At 62.2% G+C, this 14765-nt stretch overlaps 1 protein-coding gene across 1 annotated transcript in view; it reads left to right on the plus strand.

Moving 5' to 3' along the window:
* PLXNA1 (plexin A1) overlaps nucleotides 1-14765 on the plus strand; it is a 48650-nt gene that overhangs the window by 23942 nt on the left and 9943 nt on the right. The window contains exons 10-23 of the mRNA XM_072784860.1: nucleotides 1856-2056; nucleotides 3766-3862; nucleotides 3935-4128; nucleotides 4248-4399; nucleotides 4493-4613; nucleotides 4889-5025; nucleotides 5950-6117; nucleotides 6539-6632; nucleotides 6817-7056; nucleotides 7140-7283; nucleotides 7606-7840; nucleotides 10321-10463; nucleotides 11971-12227; nucleotides 12477-12543. Coding sequence (XP_072640961.1) covers nucleotides 1856-2056; nucleotides 3766-3862; nucleotides 3935-4128; nucleotides 4248-4399; nucleotides 4493-4613; nucleotides 4889-5025; nucleotides 5950-6117; nucleotides 6539-6632; nucleotides 6817-7056; nucleotides 7140-7283; nucleotides 7606-7840; nucleotides 10321-10463; nucleotides 11971-12227; nucleotides 12477-12543 — 2250 coding nt within the window. The remainder of the gene's footprint in view (nucleotides 1-1855; nucleotides 2057-3765; nucleotides 3863-3934; nucleotides 4129-4247; nucleotides 4400-4492; nucleotides 4614-4888; nucleotides 5026-5949; nucleotides 6118-6538; nucleotides 6633-6816; nucleotides 7057-7139; nucleotides 7284-7605; nucleotides 7841-10320; nucleotides 10464-11970; nucleotides 12228-12476; nucleotides 12544-14765) is intronic.

Consider the following 14765-nt stretch of genomic DNA (forward strand, 5'->3'; position numbering starts at 1 on the left):
TCTGAAGGAGACAGAGGCCTGTTGGTTGGACAGGGCAGGGGGGTATGAGTCTTGCTGACTCTGGGGCCTGGGGCGCTGGCAGAGGCCATGCAGCCTGCTTCAGGCCATTCCTCACAGAGCCTCCCCTGACCGACCTCCACTGTCACCCTCCGGACCTCATGGGATGAGGGCAGAGGTCGGGTCCGGCAGGCCCAGAGTAGGCAGGGACCTTGGGCATTGTGGGGAGGATTCTGAGCAGGTGCTGTGAGAAGCAAGGTGGGGGGCGGGCAATGGGCTTTCCTGCCACACTGGAATGTGGCCCACATGAGGATCTGGGCAAAGGTGTCATGAGGACAGGCAGGGGCCGTGGGGCAGCAGGATGTTGGGAGTGACGCTGAGGTCAGGGACCTTGGGGAGCGCCACTGCGGGCCTTGGTGGAACAGCATAGACTCTTCTGCGGAGTTTGTCTGACAAGGGCTGGATGGGGCGTGGTCCTGGGATCCAGGGACGTTGCTGGGGAGGAGTCCCTCCCATACCCCACAGATATGCCCTCTTGAGCTGTCATCCCAGGTTTTTTTTTTTTTTTTTTTTTTAAGATTTTTCTTTATTTATTCATGAGAGACAGAGAGAGAGAGAGAGAGAGAGAGAGAGAGAAGCAGAGGCACAGGCAGAGGGAGAAGCAGGCTCCATGCAGGGAGCCTGATATGGGCCTCGATCCCGAGACTCCAGGGTCACGCCCTGGGCCGAAAGCAGGTGCTAAACTGCTGAGCCACCCAGGGATCCCCTGTCATCCCAGGTTTTATGGGGACTTCCTATGGAGCGTGACAGGCCCAAACTTGGCCAGGCCCATTGCTCAGGAGGCCTTGAGCTCCACTGTCGATTCCTTCTTCCCATCCCTGGTTCTGGTGTGGATTGTGTGGGGTGGCCCCTTACTCCAGCCTCATGTGGGCACAGAGGTTCCAGCCCCAGAGAGAGAGAGAGAGCGGGGCCTCCTGGGCGGCAGAGGTGGTGTCTGTAGAGGGAGGTGTGAGGCTGGGGGGCAGTGGGAGCCAAGGGTGCTGGGGGTCCCCAGGGGCAGCTGGGAGCTGGCCGGGGCAGCTCTGGTATAGGCGTGGGCCCCTGAACCTGGGCATGGTGGCCCTGCGTACCTGTCCTCATCACCCGCCTCTCCCCCCGGTGGGGGCATCCCTGCCGACCCAGCAGCTAGTGGTCACCTGCCGGGCTGCATCGAGCCCTCCTGGAGCCCAGGCTCCCTCCTCAGGCCCCCACCAGCTCCATAGAGTGGGGCCGGCCCACCTGGGGAGCTGTCCCGGGGCCTGGGGATTACAGCCTGTTTTCAGCATCTCTATTTAAAGCCCCAGCTCGGCGTCGTTCCTGTGGGGCCTTGTGTCGCGGCTGCTGCAGGCTGTGCTGCAAGGGAGCTGGGCCATTGCATCAGACCCCCGTTGCTGAGATGCTGGCCCTGGGGGGCCCGGGCTGTTTTCCTGCCCAGCTCTGGCTATTTTTACATGCTCCTCGGGCCCCCAGCTGAGAGCTCGCAGCCCCACCTCCTGCCTGCTCAGCTACTTCTGCCCCAAGGGCCTTTTCAGCTGTGGGCCAGATGGGGCCCCCTCGGTGGCTGAACAACAGGCTCCTGGAGTACCGCGAGGGCGCTCGGGTGCACAGGGGAGAGGGCCACCAGTATGCAGCCAGGGCCTGGCGAGTGCAGGACCCAGGCCTCCCGTTTCCAGCCTGGCCAGCTCTTCCCTGGGTTGGCCAATGTGTAAAACGGGCACAGTGGTACTTGCAGGCTCTGTGCAGAGACGGGTCTGGGCTGAGGTAGGGCGTGCCATGCTCGTGGCACCCAGCCCTTCAGCTCAAGCCTTGTCACCCCCAGGACTGTCCTCAGATCCTGCCCTCCACCCAGATCTACGTGCCAGTGGGCGTGGTGAAGCCCATCACCCTGGCTGCTCGCAACTTGCCACAGCCCCAGTCCGGCCAGCGTGGCTATGAGTGCCTCTTCCACATCCCGGGAAGCCCAGCACGCGTCACTGCCCTGCGCTTCAACAGCTCCAGCCTGCAGTGCCAGAACTCCTCGGTGAGGCGGGGGTTGCTGCCAGGAGCCCCGAGCACCTGACTGAGCCTATTACCCTCACAGCCTTAGGGTCTGCTTTCTGCTCTCAGCAGCACAGAGACAGTGGGCTGGGGAGGCACCCTCAGGCGTGCCTGGGGGTGCGGGAGAGGGGATGCGCCAAGAGCCAGCCAGGCGTCCGGTGGGAACACATCTCAGACATGGGAGAGGGTGACTTAGAAGGGGTGGGATGTGCCCACGTGGTTGTGTGTGGGGGTCCTGTGATGAGGCTGCCAGGCTGTGCCATCCTCAGCCCATACTTCTAGGAGGGCCGTGGTGCCTAAGCACTCAGCCGTGACTGCGCACTATGTGGCCCGACTCAGAAACTGTTCGCAGTGGCCAGTGCAGTGACCGGTAGCTGGCAGTGTCGCCCCAGGGCCAGGAAGCAGCCACACGTGGAGTCTGGAGTCTTGATAGGGTAACAGTTCAGAAGCCTTTAGTCAAGTCCAGTGAGTTTAGTGACGGTGCTTGTCGTAGACCCAAATTCTTTCCTGGTGGTGGGGGGTTGGTGGGTGGCTGGTGTCCGGTTTGTGGCCCTAAGACTGGACCCGACCTCTGCCCTGTCTGGCTCCATGATGGCTGGTGAGCCTGGATTCTCGTCATTCAAGAAGAGTGTCAGTGGGGAATCCCCGGGGAGTGGCCTCTGGTTGGAGGCTGGCGGTGGTGGCTCCTTGGCCAGCACATAATGTGTCCGGCAGGATGATGGACTGGGGGTCACAGCAACCTCCTGGGGGTGGGTTGGCCACGTGGCCAGGCCCTTCCTACCTGGCCTGTGCTTCCCGTCCTCTGTCCTCACTCTGTCATACCTTCTACTGGCTTTTTTCTTACTCCCATACTCCCATGGCCCGGCTACTTCCATCCTCTCTGGCTGGCTGGCTGTGTCTCTACTGTCCTGTTTTCTGCCATCCCCAAGCCTCTGTCCCTCCATCTCGCACTCCCACTGCCCCCCAGCCCACATTTGTCTTTCCTGTGACTACACTGAAAGAGAAGAGGGAGTACCAGGGAATTTGATAGGATCCAATTAAATTCCTGTAGATAAAATAGTGATGAATTACTCTGGGATGGAGTGGAGGTCCTCAGCTGCAGAAAGTGGGACACAGCTGGGCATGCTGGGCCTGGGCTCCCCAGGGGAGGGGTATTGTCCTGAGCCCAGCCCAGCCCGGGGGGCTGCAGGATAGAGCCTTCCCTGCTGCTGCTTTCTGCCGGCCTGTGCCCAGGGTGCAGGGCGGTCCTGGGGTAGGGATTATGGAACCAATTCAGCAAACACAGCAGGTTTATAGAGGGTCTCTGAGAGATAACCAGGGGGGCCAGCTGGAAAGTTCTGGTTCCCTGATGGGGCGGACTCCAGGGGACGCGGGGGTTACCCTGAAGCGCGCGCCTCATGTGCCTCTTGGCTGAAGGGTGGGGATTCTGGCCACCAGGAGGGACACCCTGTGTGTGTTTGGAGACTGGTAGGGGGAGGGAGAACTGGGTGTGACAGCCCAGCCATCTCTGCTGGCGGTGGGTGGGCGGGCGGCTCTGGGATTTCCAACTCCAGGTTGGAAATGCCATTTGGTCCTGCCAAACCCATTCCTGTGGGCCAGTTCCAGGGTAGCCGGGAGGGTCGGGCAGGCCCTGAGATCCTAGAGTCCAGGCTGTGCGTGTGACCTGCCCACCCACCTGCCCACGGCCCACAGTATTCCTACGAGGGCAATGATGTCAGCGACCTGCCTGTGAACCTGTCAGTGGTGTGGAACGGCAACTTCGTCATTGACAACCCTCAGAACATCCAGGGTGAGCAGGGTGGGATACCTGGGGGCGGGGGGCGCCGAGGGCACACCGAGCTGACCGTGTCCCTCCCCGCAGCCCACCTGTACAAGTGCCCAGCCCTGAGGGAGAGCTGCGGCCTCTGCCTCAAGGCCGACCCACGCTTCGAGTGCGGCTGGTGTGTGGCCGAGCGCCGCTGCTCCCTGCGCCCCCACTGCCCCGGCGACTCGCCCGCTGCCTGGATGCACGCCCGCCATGGCAGCAGCCGCTGCACCGACCCCAAGATCCTTAAGGTGGGCAGCCCTCCCGGCGCACCCCCAGCAGGGTGCTGACCCCAGGCCGCCCCACACCCTGCCCTGCCCGGCCCGTGGCAGCCTGCGCCTGGGTCCCAGCCTCGGCCTCTCTGCTGCAGCTGTTCCCTGAGACAGGCCCGCGGCAGGGAGGCACGCGGCTCACCATCACGGGTGAGAACCTGGGCCTGCGCTTCGAAGATGTGCGGCTGGGCGTGCGTGTGGGCAAGGTGCTGTGCAGCCCCGTGGAGAACGAGTACATCAGCGCCGAGCAGTGAGTGCAGCCTTCATGGTGTGGGTGGGCAGGGCCGCCCCGACCCCCGGGCTGGATCCCGCAGCCCACTGAGGCCCCCCGGGTGCCCCACAGGATCGTCTGCGAGATCGGGGATGCCAGCACGGTGCGGGCTCACGACGCCCTGGTGGAGGTGTGTGTGCGAGACTGCTCCCCCCACTACCGGGCCTTGTCCCCCAAGCGCTTCACCTTTGTGGTAAGCCTCTCCCTGCCCATCCTCCCAGGTGGCTAAGGGGGTGGCTGTGCAGGGGCTGGATCGGGCTCCAGGTCCTCCGGGGTCCCCTTGCCTAGCAGCACCTCCGTTCTGGTCCCCAGGGCCCAGTTCCAGGTCCCTCCTGCACACTCGGGGCCCTGCCTGTGGGTGGCGAGGGGAAGCTGGGAACATGTGGCTCCGGGCACGCCTGGGGTGCAAGCAGGCCTCTGGCCAGAAGGGTAGGCCTTCCCTGCAGCTCAGGTCTCTTCTTCCCACAGACTCCAACCTTCTATCGGGTGAGCCCTGCACGAGGGCCTCTCTCGGGAGGCACGTGGATTGGCATCGAGGGCAGCCACCTGAACGCAGGCAGTGATGTGGCTGTGTCTGTTGGCGGCAGGCCTTGCTCCTTCTCCTGGTAGGGGGTGCATGTGGGGCGTGGGGGCCAGGCAAGGCCCACCTTCCCCGCGTGGCGGTTGGTTCAGGCTGCATACCCCTCCGGTTGCCCAGGAAACAAGGGGGTGTGGAGAGCCTGGCTGGGGTGATTGCTATGGAAACCAGAGGCGGAGAGTGTTACCATGGAGACGGGCTACCTCCTGGAGTGGGAAGGGCAGGGCAGGCGGGGCCTGGGCTGAGGGGTGGCGGCCTGACTGCTCTGTTTTGGGGGCGAGGGGGATCCCCTGGGAGCACAAGAAGTATTTTAAAAATTTTCTTAAGAGAGAGAAAAGAAATCTTGACAAAAGCCCTGAGGCTTGAAGTGGATAATTTTAGATTAGGGATGATAATGGAACGGTCCTTTAAATATTTTCCTGCAGTAATTATCCGCTATCAGACTAATTATTGGTGTTTGCAGCCTTGCTGCAGGAGCGGGTCTGGCGGCTGTGGGGCCTCCCGGCTGAGCTGAGGGGCTGAGGGGACAGGGTCCCAGGTGCAGCAGTGTCTGGCTGGCGGCTTAGTGGGTGTGACCGAGTGCCCCCTCTGCCGTGGCCAGTCCATTCCGCCTCCTCGTGGCCGGGGTTGGCTCCATTTTCGGATCAGGAGACTGAATGGAGGGTGGGGGGCCGAGGACGTGCACCTCACCCACCTTAGGGAGAGTGCTGAGCTGGGCCTCCTGGGAGTCCTGTACCTAGCCCCTCGGGAGGGCTGATGGAAGCTGGCTGTCCCACTCATCGGCTTCCTGGAGCAGGTCCCGTTGTGGCTCCATTTTACAGGTGGGCAGGTGAGGCCTGGGCAGGTCCAGTCGCCTGCCCAAACACCTGTCTGTGACAGAGCCTAGACGCTTAGCGCCCCCCTCGTGGGTGAACCTCACTGGTCTGCGCCCCCCCCCCCTCGCCCCCCGCAGGAGGAATTCCAGAGAGATCCGGTGTCTGACGCCCCCTGGGCAGAGCCCTGGCAGCGCTCCCATCGTCATCAACATCAACCGTGCTCAGCTCACCAACCCGGAGGTGAAGTACAACTATACGGAAGACCCCACCATCCTCAAGATTGATCCTGAGTGGAGCATCAACAGGTGGGTCCCCCACTCCCTACTGCGTAACCCGGCCTGAGCCCCAACAATCCCATCTGTCCTGTGGCACCTGCTCTGGGGGAGCTCCTTCACCCACCTCCTTTCTGCTTCTTGAGACTGGGCAGGGGGTGGCCAAACCCGCTCTGTCTCTGAGGGTGGGGGCAGTGAGTGAAGACCGAGACCACTACTGTGCCCTGGACGCAGCAACCTGGTTTTCGCGTCAGTCACGGAAACAGATCGCCCCATAAACCCTGTGGTGCTGTGCTCTGCACGGTAAGGTGCTGTGTTCGCTTGGAGATGTGGTCGGTGCCATAGGTTGGCGTGGGGACATTAACCTGTGAGCCGTCCTAGGGGGCGCTGACTGGCGAGTGTCCACTGGGCCCCCGCTGAGCTCCCCACCACGATCCCCTTCCCCATCTTCTAGCGGAGGGACCCTGCTAACGGTCACGGGCACCAACTTGGCCACCATCCGTGAACCTCGTATCCGGGCCAAGTATGGAGGCGTTGAGAGGGAGAACGTGAGTCCTTGTGGAACCCTAGCGGCTCATGCTGCCTCGGGGGGCATGGACCCCAGGGAGGGAGGCCGCCCCGTCTGGCTTGGGGGGGACCCCACGTGCAGGTAAGGCTGCAGCCCCTGGACCCTGCTGGGGCCCGATTCCATGTGGGGAGTGGCTGGCCCAGCGTGCGTGCCTGCATCCTCAGAGCTGTCTGGTGTACAACGACACCACCATGGTGTGCCGCGCCCCATCAGTGGACAACCCGAGCCGCAGCCCGCCAGAGCTGGGGGAGCGGCCAGACGAGCTGGGCTTCGTCATGGATGACGTGCGGGCCCTGCTGGTGCTCAATGCCTCCTCTTTCGTCTATTACCCCGACCCTGTGCTGGAGCCGCTCAGCCCCACCGGCCTCCTGGAACTGAAGCCCAGCTCCCCGCTCATCCTCAAGGTGGGCCCCTGTGTGCTGAGTGGGGGTGCAGGGTGGGGGCTTGTGGGGCAGAAGGGCTCTCTGGCTCACCCCCACCCCCACAGGGCCGGAACCTCCTGCCGCCCGCGCCTGGCAATTCACGGCTCAACTACACGGTGCTCATCGGCTCCACACCCTGCGCCCTCACTGTGTCAGAGACGCAGCTGCTCTGCGAGTCACCCAACCTCACAGGGCAGCACAAGGTCACGGTGCGTCCACGGCCCTCGCATCCACGCTCTTGCCCGAGCTCTGCTCTCCTGGGCCTCACCTGCCTTTGCCAACTGCCCTTGCCCCTCCCAGGGTGACCTCAACTCTGTGGCAGAGGCCCAGTCTTACCTCTGGCTCAGAAGGAGCCCAGCCCTGGTGCCCGCTCGTGGGCCCGACACTGGCCCTGAATCCCTGCATCCCCACCCTCTGACCTCTCCGGGCTGGGGCAGGTGCTGTGGGGTGCTCCCAGGGCCTGGTACCAGGGGCCTCCAGTGTTCTGAGTGGGCAAGGGGCCTCCTGAGTGGCCTGCACCCCCACCCACAGGTCCGGGCTGGCGGCTTTGAATTCTCACCAGGGATGCTGCAGGTGTACTCAGACAGCCTACTGACACTCCCTGCCATCGTTGGCATTGGCGGAGGTGGAGGCCTCCTGCTGCTGGTCATCGTAGCCGTGCTCATCGCCTATAAGCGCAAGTCTCGGGATGCTGACCGCACCCTCAAGCGGCTGCAGCTGCAGATGGACAACCTGGAGTCCCGCGTGGCCCTGGAGTGCAAGGAAGGTGTGTCCTCAGAGCTGCAGGCGCTTGGTGGCAGGGGCAGGGCATAGGGGACAGGGCTCGCTGTGACTGCCACCACGTGCCAGCTAGGTCCCGTTGTCCTCGTTGACTCCGCTCAGTGTTCCATGTTCATGACTGTGGCACACATAGACTCCGGTGGGCAGGTGGGCAGATGAGGGCCCTGGGGCGAGCACAGCCTCCATGGGTGCTACTTGAGACACAGACTCGAGCTGCAGAGCTTGCGTTTGGGACTCTGCTTGACTGCAGGACTTGGACAGGCACGCAACCTCCTTGTGTCTCAGATTCCTCATCCGTAGGATGGGCACAGCGATTCCATCCACAGGGCTGGGCATGGCACCTGGGGGTTGGGGGGGCAACTTTCCTTAGGTCCTAGGTACATACAGACCTCGGCTGGTACTGGGCTGTGGGCCTTGAGGGGCTGTCTCAGGAGTGCTGCCACGTTCCAGCCTCCTAAACGGGGCACGTGTCCTTTGTGACTGTACTATGTGAACGGTGGAGGTCAGCTCAGAGGGCTTTCAGTAGGGAGGTGTTGTGTGGGGTTTGGTGCAAGAAAGGTCTGGCGTGCAGCTGGCTTCCAGCACAGCCGGGCCAGACCCTCTGCTGCGTCTTCAGGGGTCCCTCCCTCTGGTGACAGGGCCAGCACAGCGGGCAAGCTCAGCCAATGCCACTCCCGCCCACATGCCTCCCTTCCCTGGGGCCTGCTCCCCCAGGAGCCCCCAGTTGAGAGTGGGCAGATCCTGGGGGGCAGGAGGGGGTACCCTAGAGAACAGGACAGGTTCTGGCAGACAGGGGCTGCAGATTTTGGAAAAATGTGAGCCGTGGGCCCCAGCGGCCGCAGGAAGGGCCAGTGGTGGGCCCCAAGCTGGAACAGGTGTCCAGCATGTTCCAAAGCCAGGCTTATCCCCCACAGAGCACATGCTGCCATTCCTGCCTGTGTGCCAAGGGCACTGCTGCAGGGTGGGGCGTGGGGATTGAGTGCTGGCAGCAGAGGTGGGCACACAGGTTGGGGCCTCCAGGGAGCCCTGCTGGCCTAGGATGCGGCCCTGGGCTGCACAGTGGCTGTCTGAGGGGGTGGGCTCTGGGCACAGACAACAGCCCTGGTCCGTGATGCTACCCTCAGACCTGGCTGGCCTCTCTGGCTGGGCGGCTGGACCCTGGGCCAGCCTGGGATGGCCCCCACTTTCTCATGGCCCCCGGCTTGCCGCCTCATTGGAGGACCTGGAGCTGTTACAGAGGTGGAGAGAGCCTCGCTAATGGTAATTGCCGGGTGAAGGACTTGTCTTAGGTGCCGGGGCAACCTCAGACCTTTTGCAGGTGCTGGCTACAGCTCTGGGAGGCTGTGGAGGAATGTTCCTATTTGGAGCATGATGAAAGGGAGGTGGGTAGTAGGTGGGGCATGAGGCCCTGGGGTGACTGCAGCAGGTCTGGCAGCGGGCTCTTAGTAACTCCACTGGGGCTAGAGGGTCTCGTTCGGTCAGGACCCTCACCTGTCTGAGAACCGAAAGGTGTGCATCCCTCTCAGTCCTACCACCCCCCCACCCCCACCCCCCATCTCATGGGACACAAGCAGGTGTGTGAGGCTTGAGTGGGAGGCAGGTGGCCTGGATGGGCACCTCTCTGGGCGGGGAGAACCTCAGGATGAGGACAACTGTGTGCTGAGGCTGGTACCAGGAGGCCTTCAGCTGCCAGTACAGTGTGGATGCAGAGGCTGCTGGGTGCTCCAGGGGTGGCCAGGCAGCGATAACCTAACCAGACACCTGGCAGCGGTGCTCCAGAGATGAAGGTCCCTGCTCTTAATGAAACCTGCCAGCCATCCCCTGGAGCCCGTGTAGACTACCTCTGGCTCCTGATCAGATAGTGTTTCCCTCGGGCTGCTGCAGGGCGGACACCTCACAGCTCTGGAATGTTCTGTTGAGGCCTGTCCCTGCCCTGCCTTGCCTGCTTTTGTTTCTGAAAGAAGCAGAGCTGCCCCGAGCAGGGTGGGCGGTGCAGAGGGCCCACTGGTCTGAGCTCTGCATGTGACGGCTGTCAGTGTACAGGGCTCAGGGGCTTGGGGAGAGCCTACTGCCCTGTACCTGGCCATGTCCCTTGTCTTCCCAGCAGCTGAGGCAAGGGAGCTGGGGCGGGTGGTGTGCACCCCAGGGTGGGGGAGGGAGCTGGCTCCTGTAGTTTCCTTGCCCCCAGGTGCCAGTGTTAGATGCAGGGAGTCCCTCTCAGCGTGGGCTTAGGCACAGCACCTTGTCTGCTGTCGTCTTGGTGAATCTTGTGACACGTCAGAGAGACAGAGGTTTTATACACGTGTTAGGATTGGGAAAACTGCGGGGTTTCCTTAAGGAAAACCTAGGTTACCCATCCAGTGAGTGGCAGAGCCAGAGTGGGAGCCTGGCTGTGACGGCAGGGGGTTGGGGGAGATTGGGAGGGTGGGTGGGAGGGCACTTGCCTTGACACTCCTCTGGCTGCAGCCTTTGCGGAACTGCAGACAGACATCCATGAGCTGACCAATGACCTGGATGGTGCCGGCATCCCGTTTCTCGACTACCGGACGTATGCCATGCGAGTGCTCTTCCCTGGGATCGAGGACCATCCAGTGCTCAAGGAGATGGAGGTGGGCTGTCGGCAGGGGCTCATTGGTACCTTGGCCCGTTCCTGGGGCTCCTGGGTACGGGTGGGCAGCCTGGGGCCCCAAGAGATGGTCCAGACCTGTTGGGAGGGGCTCTGGGAGGCAAGGCTCTCGGCTCCCGGTGGGCTTCGGCAGTGGCAGGGGATGAGCCTGGTGGGGGCCTGGGGTCGGGGCCGGGCTTCATCCCAGCCAGCCACCTTGGCTAGGGCCTGGGCTCCCTGGGGCCTGCCTCTGTTTTATCGAGGCCTCAAATGCATTGTGTACCACCTGTGTGTGTTCTGGCCCATCTCCTGGCTGGTTCTAGATGCTGAGCTCCAGTGGGCGAGGGACTACTGCTCCGCTTGCTGGGAGGTGTGGGTGCCCAGTAGGGGTTTGCATGGCAGTGTGGGGTGTGTGGCTGAGGCAGCACAGTGGCCCTCAGAGAGCTGGGTTTTGGATTTGTGTAGGTGTTGACAGTACTCAGGCCATTGGTGTGAGCTCACCGAGGGGAAGATGGCTGGCCAAGTCCTCCAGGCGCCCCCAGGGACAGGCCAGGAGCCCAGTTCCCCGCTAGGAACAGGCAGGGGCTCAGTGAGTCAGCTCGGGCATGCTGTTTGTCTGAGGACGTCCCATCTCTGCGCACTTTGGATGTGGGGAGCTCCCTGTTGCAGCTCATCAGGATGGCCCGTCTTGAGCTGCAGTGGAATGGGGCCTTCCTGTCACTGGCTCAGTCTCAGGCTCAGGGCTGCCTTGGGCTGCTCATGAGCTCCTCCTGGCGTGGCTGCCCATCAAGGGCCCACAAGCTCCCTCAGGCCCCTTTCCTGGTGTGGCCGTCCTCTGTGTTGGCACGACTGTTCTCTTAGTTGCAACTGTGTGTTCTACTTGGGTCTTGTCACCTGCCTGCCTGGGCTGGGAGCAGTGTCACTGGCAGTCTCTGGTGTAGCCTGGTGGGGAATTGCCTGTTATGACAAGCCTTGGTGTGGAGGAGAGAGAGAATCAGAGCCCTAGACCAGCCATGCCTGCATTCCACCCCCTTCCCCACTTCCCTGTCGTGCGGTTCTGAACAAGCCTCTTTCTCTTCTGGACTTCACTGTCCTCTGTGAAGTGGGAAAGGTGGTTTCTGTCCTGCGTGTCGAGTGAGACCATGGCCAGGCTTTGCTGGCACCCAGCAGATGGGCCATTGATTTCGTCTTTCTCCTGGACACTAGAGTGAGGCTGCAGGCAGTAGCGGTCCCGAAGTCCGGCTGTCGAGGGTGGCCCTAGTTATACTCCTTCTGCTGACACTGGTAGGCCCTGATCCCTGCCCATGGCAGGATTCTCAAGTCGCTGCCAGGCCACGTGCCTTCTGCTGAGGACAGTTGAGGCCCAGGGACCCGGTAGGGCAACATGTCACCCGCCTTCAAGGCCTACTCTCTGGCCCTGCCCTCAGCCCCTCAGCCAGAGGGCCTTCCTCTCCTGCCTCTCATGGGGAGCCTCCGGGTCTGAGCGAGCCTGTGGCCTGTCCCTCCCCCAGGTGCAAGCCAACGTGGAGAAGTCACTGACACTGTTTGGGCAGCTGCTCACCAAGAAGCACTTCCTGCTGACCTTCATCCGCACACTCGAGGCCCAGCGCAGCTTCTCTATGCGAGACCGTGGGAACGTGGCCTCGCTCATCATGACGGCCCTGCAGGGTGAGATGGAGTACGCCACGGGGGTGCTCAAGCAGCTGCTATCCGACCTCATCGAGAAGAACCTAGAGAGCAAGAACCACCCCAAGCTGCTGCTGCGGCGGTGAGCCTGGGCATCCTGCCTGCAGACCATGGGGCCCTAGCTGGCACGTTAGGCACAAGAACCCCACCCTGGGGCATCGGTGACCCCTCTGGCACCAAGGGCTGGGTTCTCCACGGCAGCCCCCAGCAGCCGGACACCTGGGTGCCTTACGGAGCCTGACCTTCAGCGAGCCAGGTGGGGGGTAAGGTGGGCACAGTGGGCTGGTGTGGTGGCAGAGTTAAGCTGTCCCCATCCCTGTTGTGCCCCCAGGACCGAGTCAGTGGCGGAGAAGATGCTGACCAACTGGTTCACCTTCCTTTTGTATAAGTTCCTAAAGGTAGGAGGCTGCAGAGGAGGAGGGAACGTCTGAGGTGGGGGTCAGACAGGTGGATGGGTTCAGGGGAGGTAGAAGAAGAGAGTGGGACGGGCAGCTGGGGGCTCTTCAGCCCAGAGTGGCATGGTTGGGGACCAGGTCTCAGGGGTCTCAGCACAAACTCCCCCGGGATGTGCGTCCATTAGCCTCTTTCCTCCTCCTGGAGGCTGTCCATGCCTCACCCAGCCCCAAGACAAGAGTGGACACCCCAGCACTGCAGTGAACTGTTTGAGGGCCCAAGGCCAACATCTGTCTGAGCTGGAGTTTGAACCCAGGCCCACATCTCCGTAGCTGAGCCCATGGCCCAGAGCCAAGAAGGGAGGGGACACCTGGGTAGGGGCTTCTGTGTGTCCAGTACCCTGTGCTGGCCAGCCTGGGGAGGCTCCTAGGGGGCTTCTGTTGGCCCCTGTTGTGGGGAGAGGGTGGTTGCCTGGGTCTCCTCCGCAGTTGCCTGGACAGGACCCCACCCTCAAAAGATGAGTCCTGGAGACCCATGGCCAGCCTCAGGTTCGGTGGAGGCTAGATAGGGGTTTAGGTGGTTTTGTTTGGGATGTAAGTAGTTGGGCTGGCCTCTTGCACATTAGACATGAGATGATTCAGACTCAAATATCTGGCTTCCCTTAAAATCTGAAGACTTAGCAGTCAAGCCCACAGTCCTGAGGGGTGGGAGGTGGTGGGGACCCAGCGTAGCCCAGTGTGCACAGTTTGTGTGTGCTCCCACCTGGCCCCTGGTGTGTGATTGATGCTCTGCAGATGGCCTGGTGGCTGAGAGTAGGGGCTAGCGCAGGTGGCCTGGGGCTGAGTTTTACTGTGCTTGCTGCTTGGCTATGGACCTCAGTTGCCGGGGAACCGGCTGTGTTTGGGATAGTGGTGGACTGTTGGGAGTGCCTAGGGCAGAGTCTTGTCCTGACTGGGTAGAGGCATAGATGTGATACGAGAGCAGGTGAGAAGGGGCAAGGGTCAAGGCATGAGAGGATTTAGCAGAGATATGAAGGAAGGGAAGGAGTTAGCTAGCCCGAGCCAGGAAGGCCCCTGAGGCACCTGCAAGCTCCAGCACTGGGGCAGCAGGGGAGCCGAGCCAGGCTTGCCCAGGGGGGCCAGGCCGGGAGGGGATGGTGGCAGTCTCAGGATCCTGGGCATGGGTGCGTAGCCCGTAAACTACGTCACTGTTGTGCAGAACTGGTGGCCGGTGATGGAGTTGTTCCATTCTTACAGAAACATGGTCGTGTGCAGACCGCATGGGGTACTTAGGTGCTCCTACCAATGCGTTCTGTGAGCCAAGGGTTAGAGAGCCCAGACAGTGGTGTCCAGCCCCGTCTGGTTCCTCCCCGTCTGGCCCTGATTTTGTACACCCAGAGAAAGGGGACTCATTTTGACGCCTGGTCTAGAACCTGGGTTGGGTGAGCTGTGCTGTGTAGCATGGGTGGTGCTACCATGGGATGGGATGTTACTACCAAGACCAGGCCTCCAGACATGGTCTCTGCTGGCAGCTGGGTGTGCTTTGGCCTGGGGATTGTGCTTTTGGCTCCTGGGGTGGTGACATGGGGGTCGTGAGCAGAGGGAGAGGGAGAGGGAGGCCACGTTTACTCAGAGCATTCCTCCTCCTGATTCTTGTTTGCTTGCGAGGGAACATGCTGAGCAGGAGGAAATGGCTCAGGGCCACGCGGGGGAGGTGGCCATGCCCATACCCACCACAAGGAGGGGTGCCTGACACTGGCCTGGGCTGCTTCTGTCCACAAGGAAGACCTGAGGCAGAATTTCTGGTTGTAGGGACGAGCCAGTACAAAGGCCCTGAGGTGGGGCCCGCTTGGTTGTTGGAGGAGTAGGAGATGGCCTTGGTGACTGCAGTGTGGGGAACAAGCAGGCGAGTGGTCAGAGTCTGGGGCCTAGCAAGCTTTTGCCGAGGGCTGGGGTCCACCTCCGGTTGTCTTGGCCACGGACTCCTGTGTCCCACGGTGCTGGTGGGCTGCTGCTCTGGGTCCCTGTGTCTGCACCCATGATTGCACTGGCTTTGTGCTCTCAAGTGATGGAAGGACAGGTGATCCTCTGCCTGCAGGGCTGGGTCCTGGCTGGGCGGGCCCAGACACCCAACCGATGGCCGTCTGCATGGTGTGGCGCTGCAGAGTCCACCATGCCTCAGGCTATGGGGTGGGACCGGGATCCTGGGCTTCATGTGTGTGCGGTGC

The sequence above is a fragment of the Canis lupus genome, chromosome 19 (genome assembly GCF_048164855.1).
Source record: "Canis lupus baileyi chromosome 19, mCanLup2.hap1, whole genome shotgun sequence".
Taxonomy (NCBI): Eukaryota; Metazoa; Chordata; class Mammalia; order Carnivora; family Canidae; genus Canis; species Canis lupus.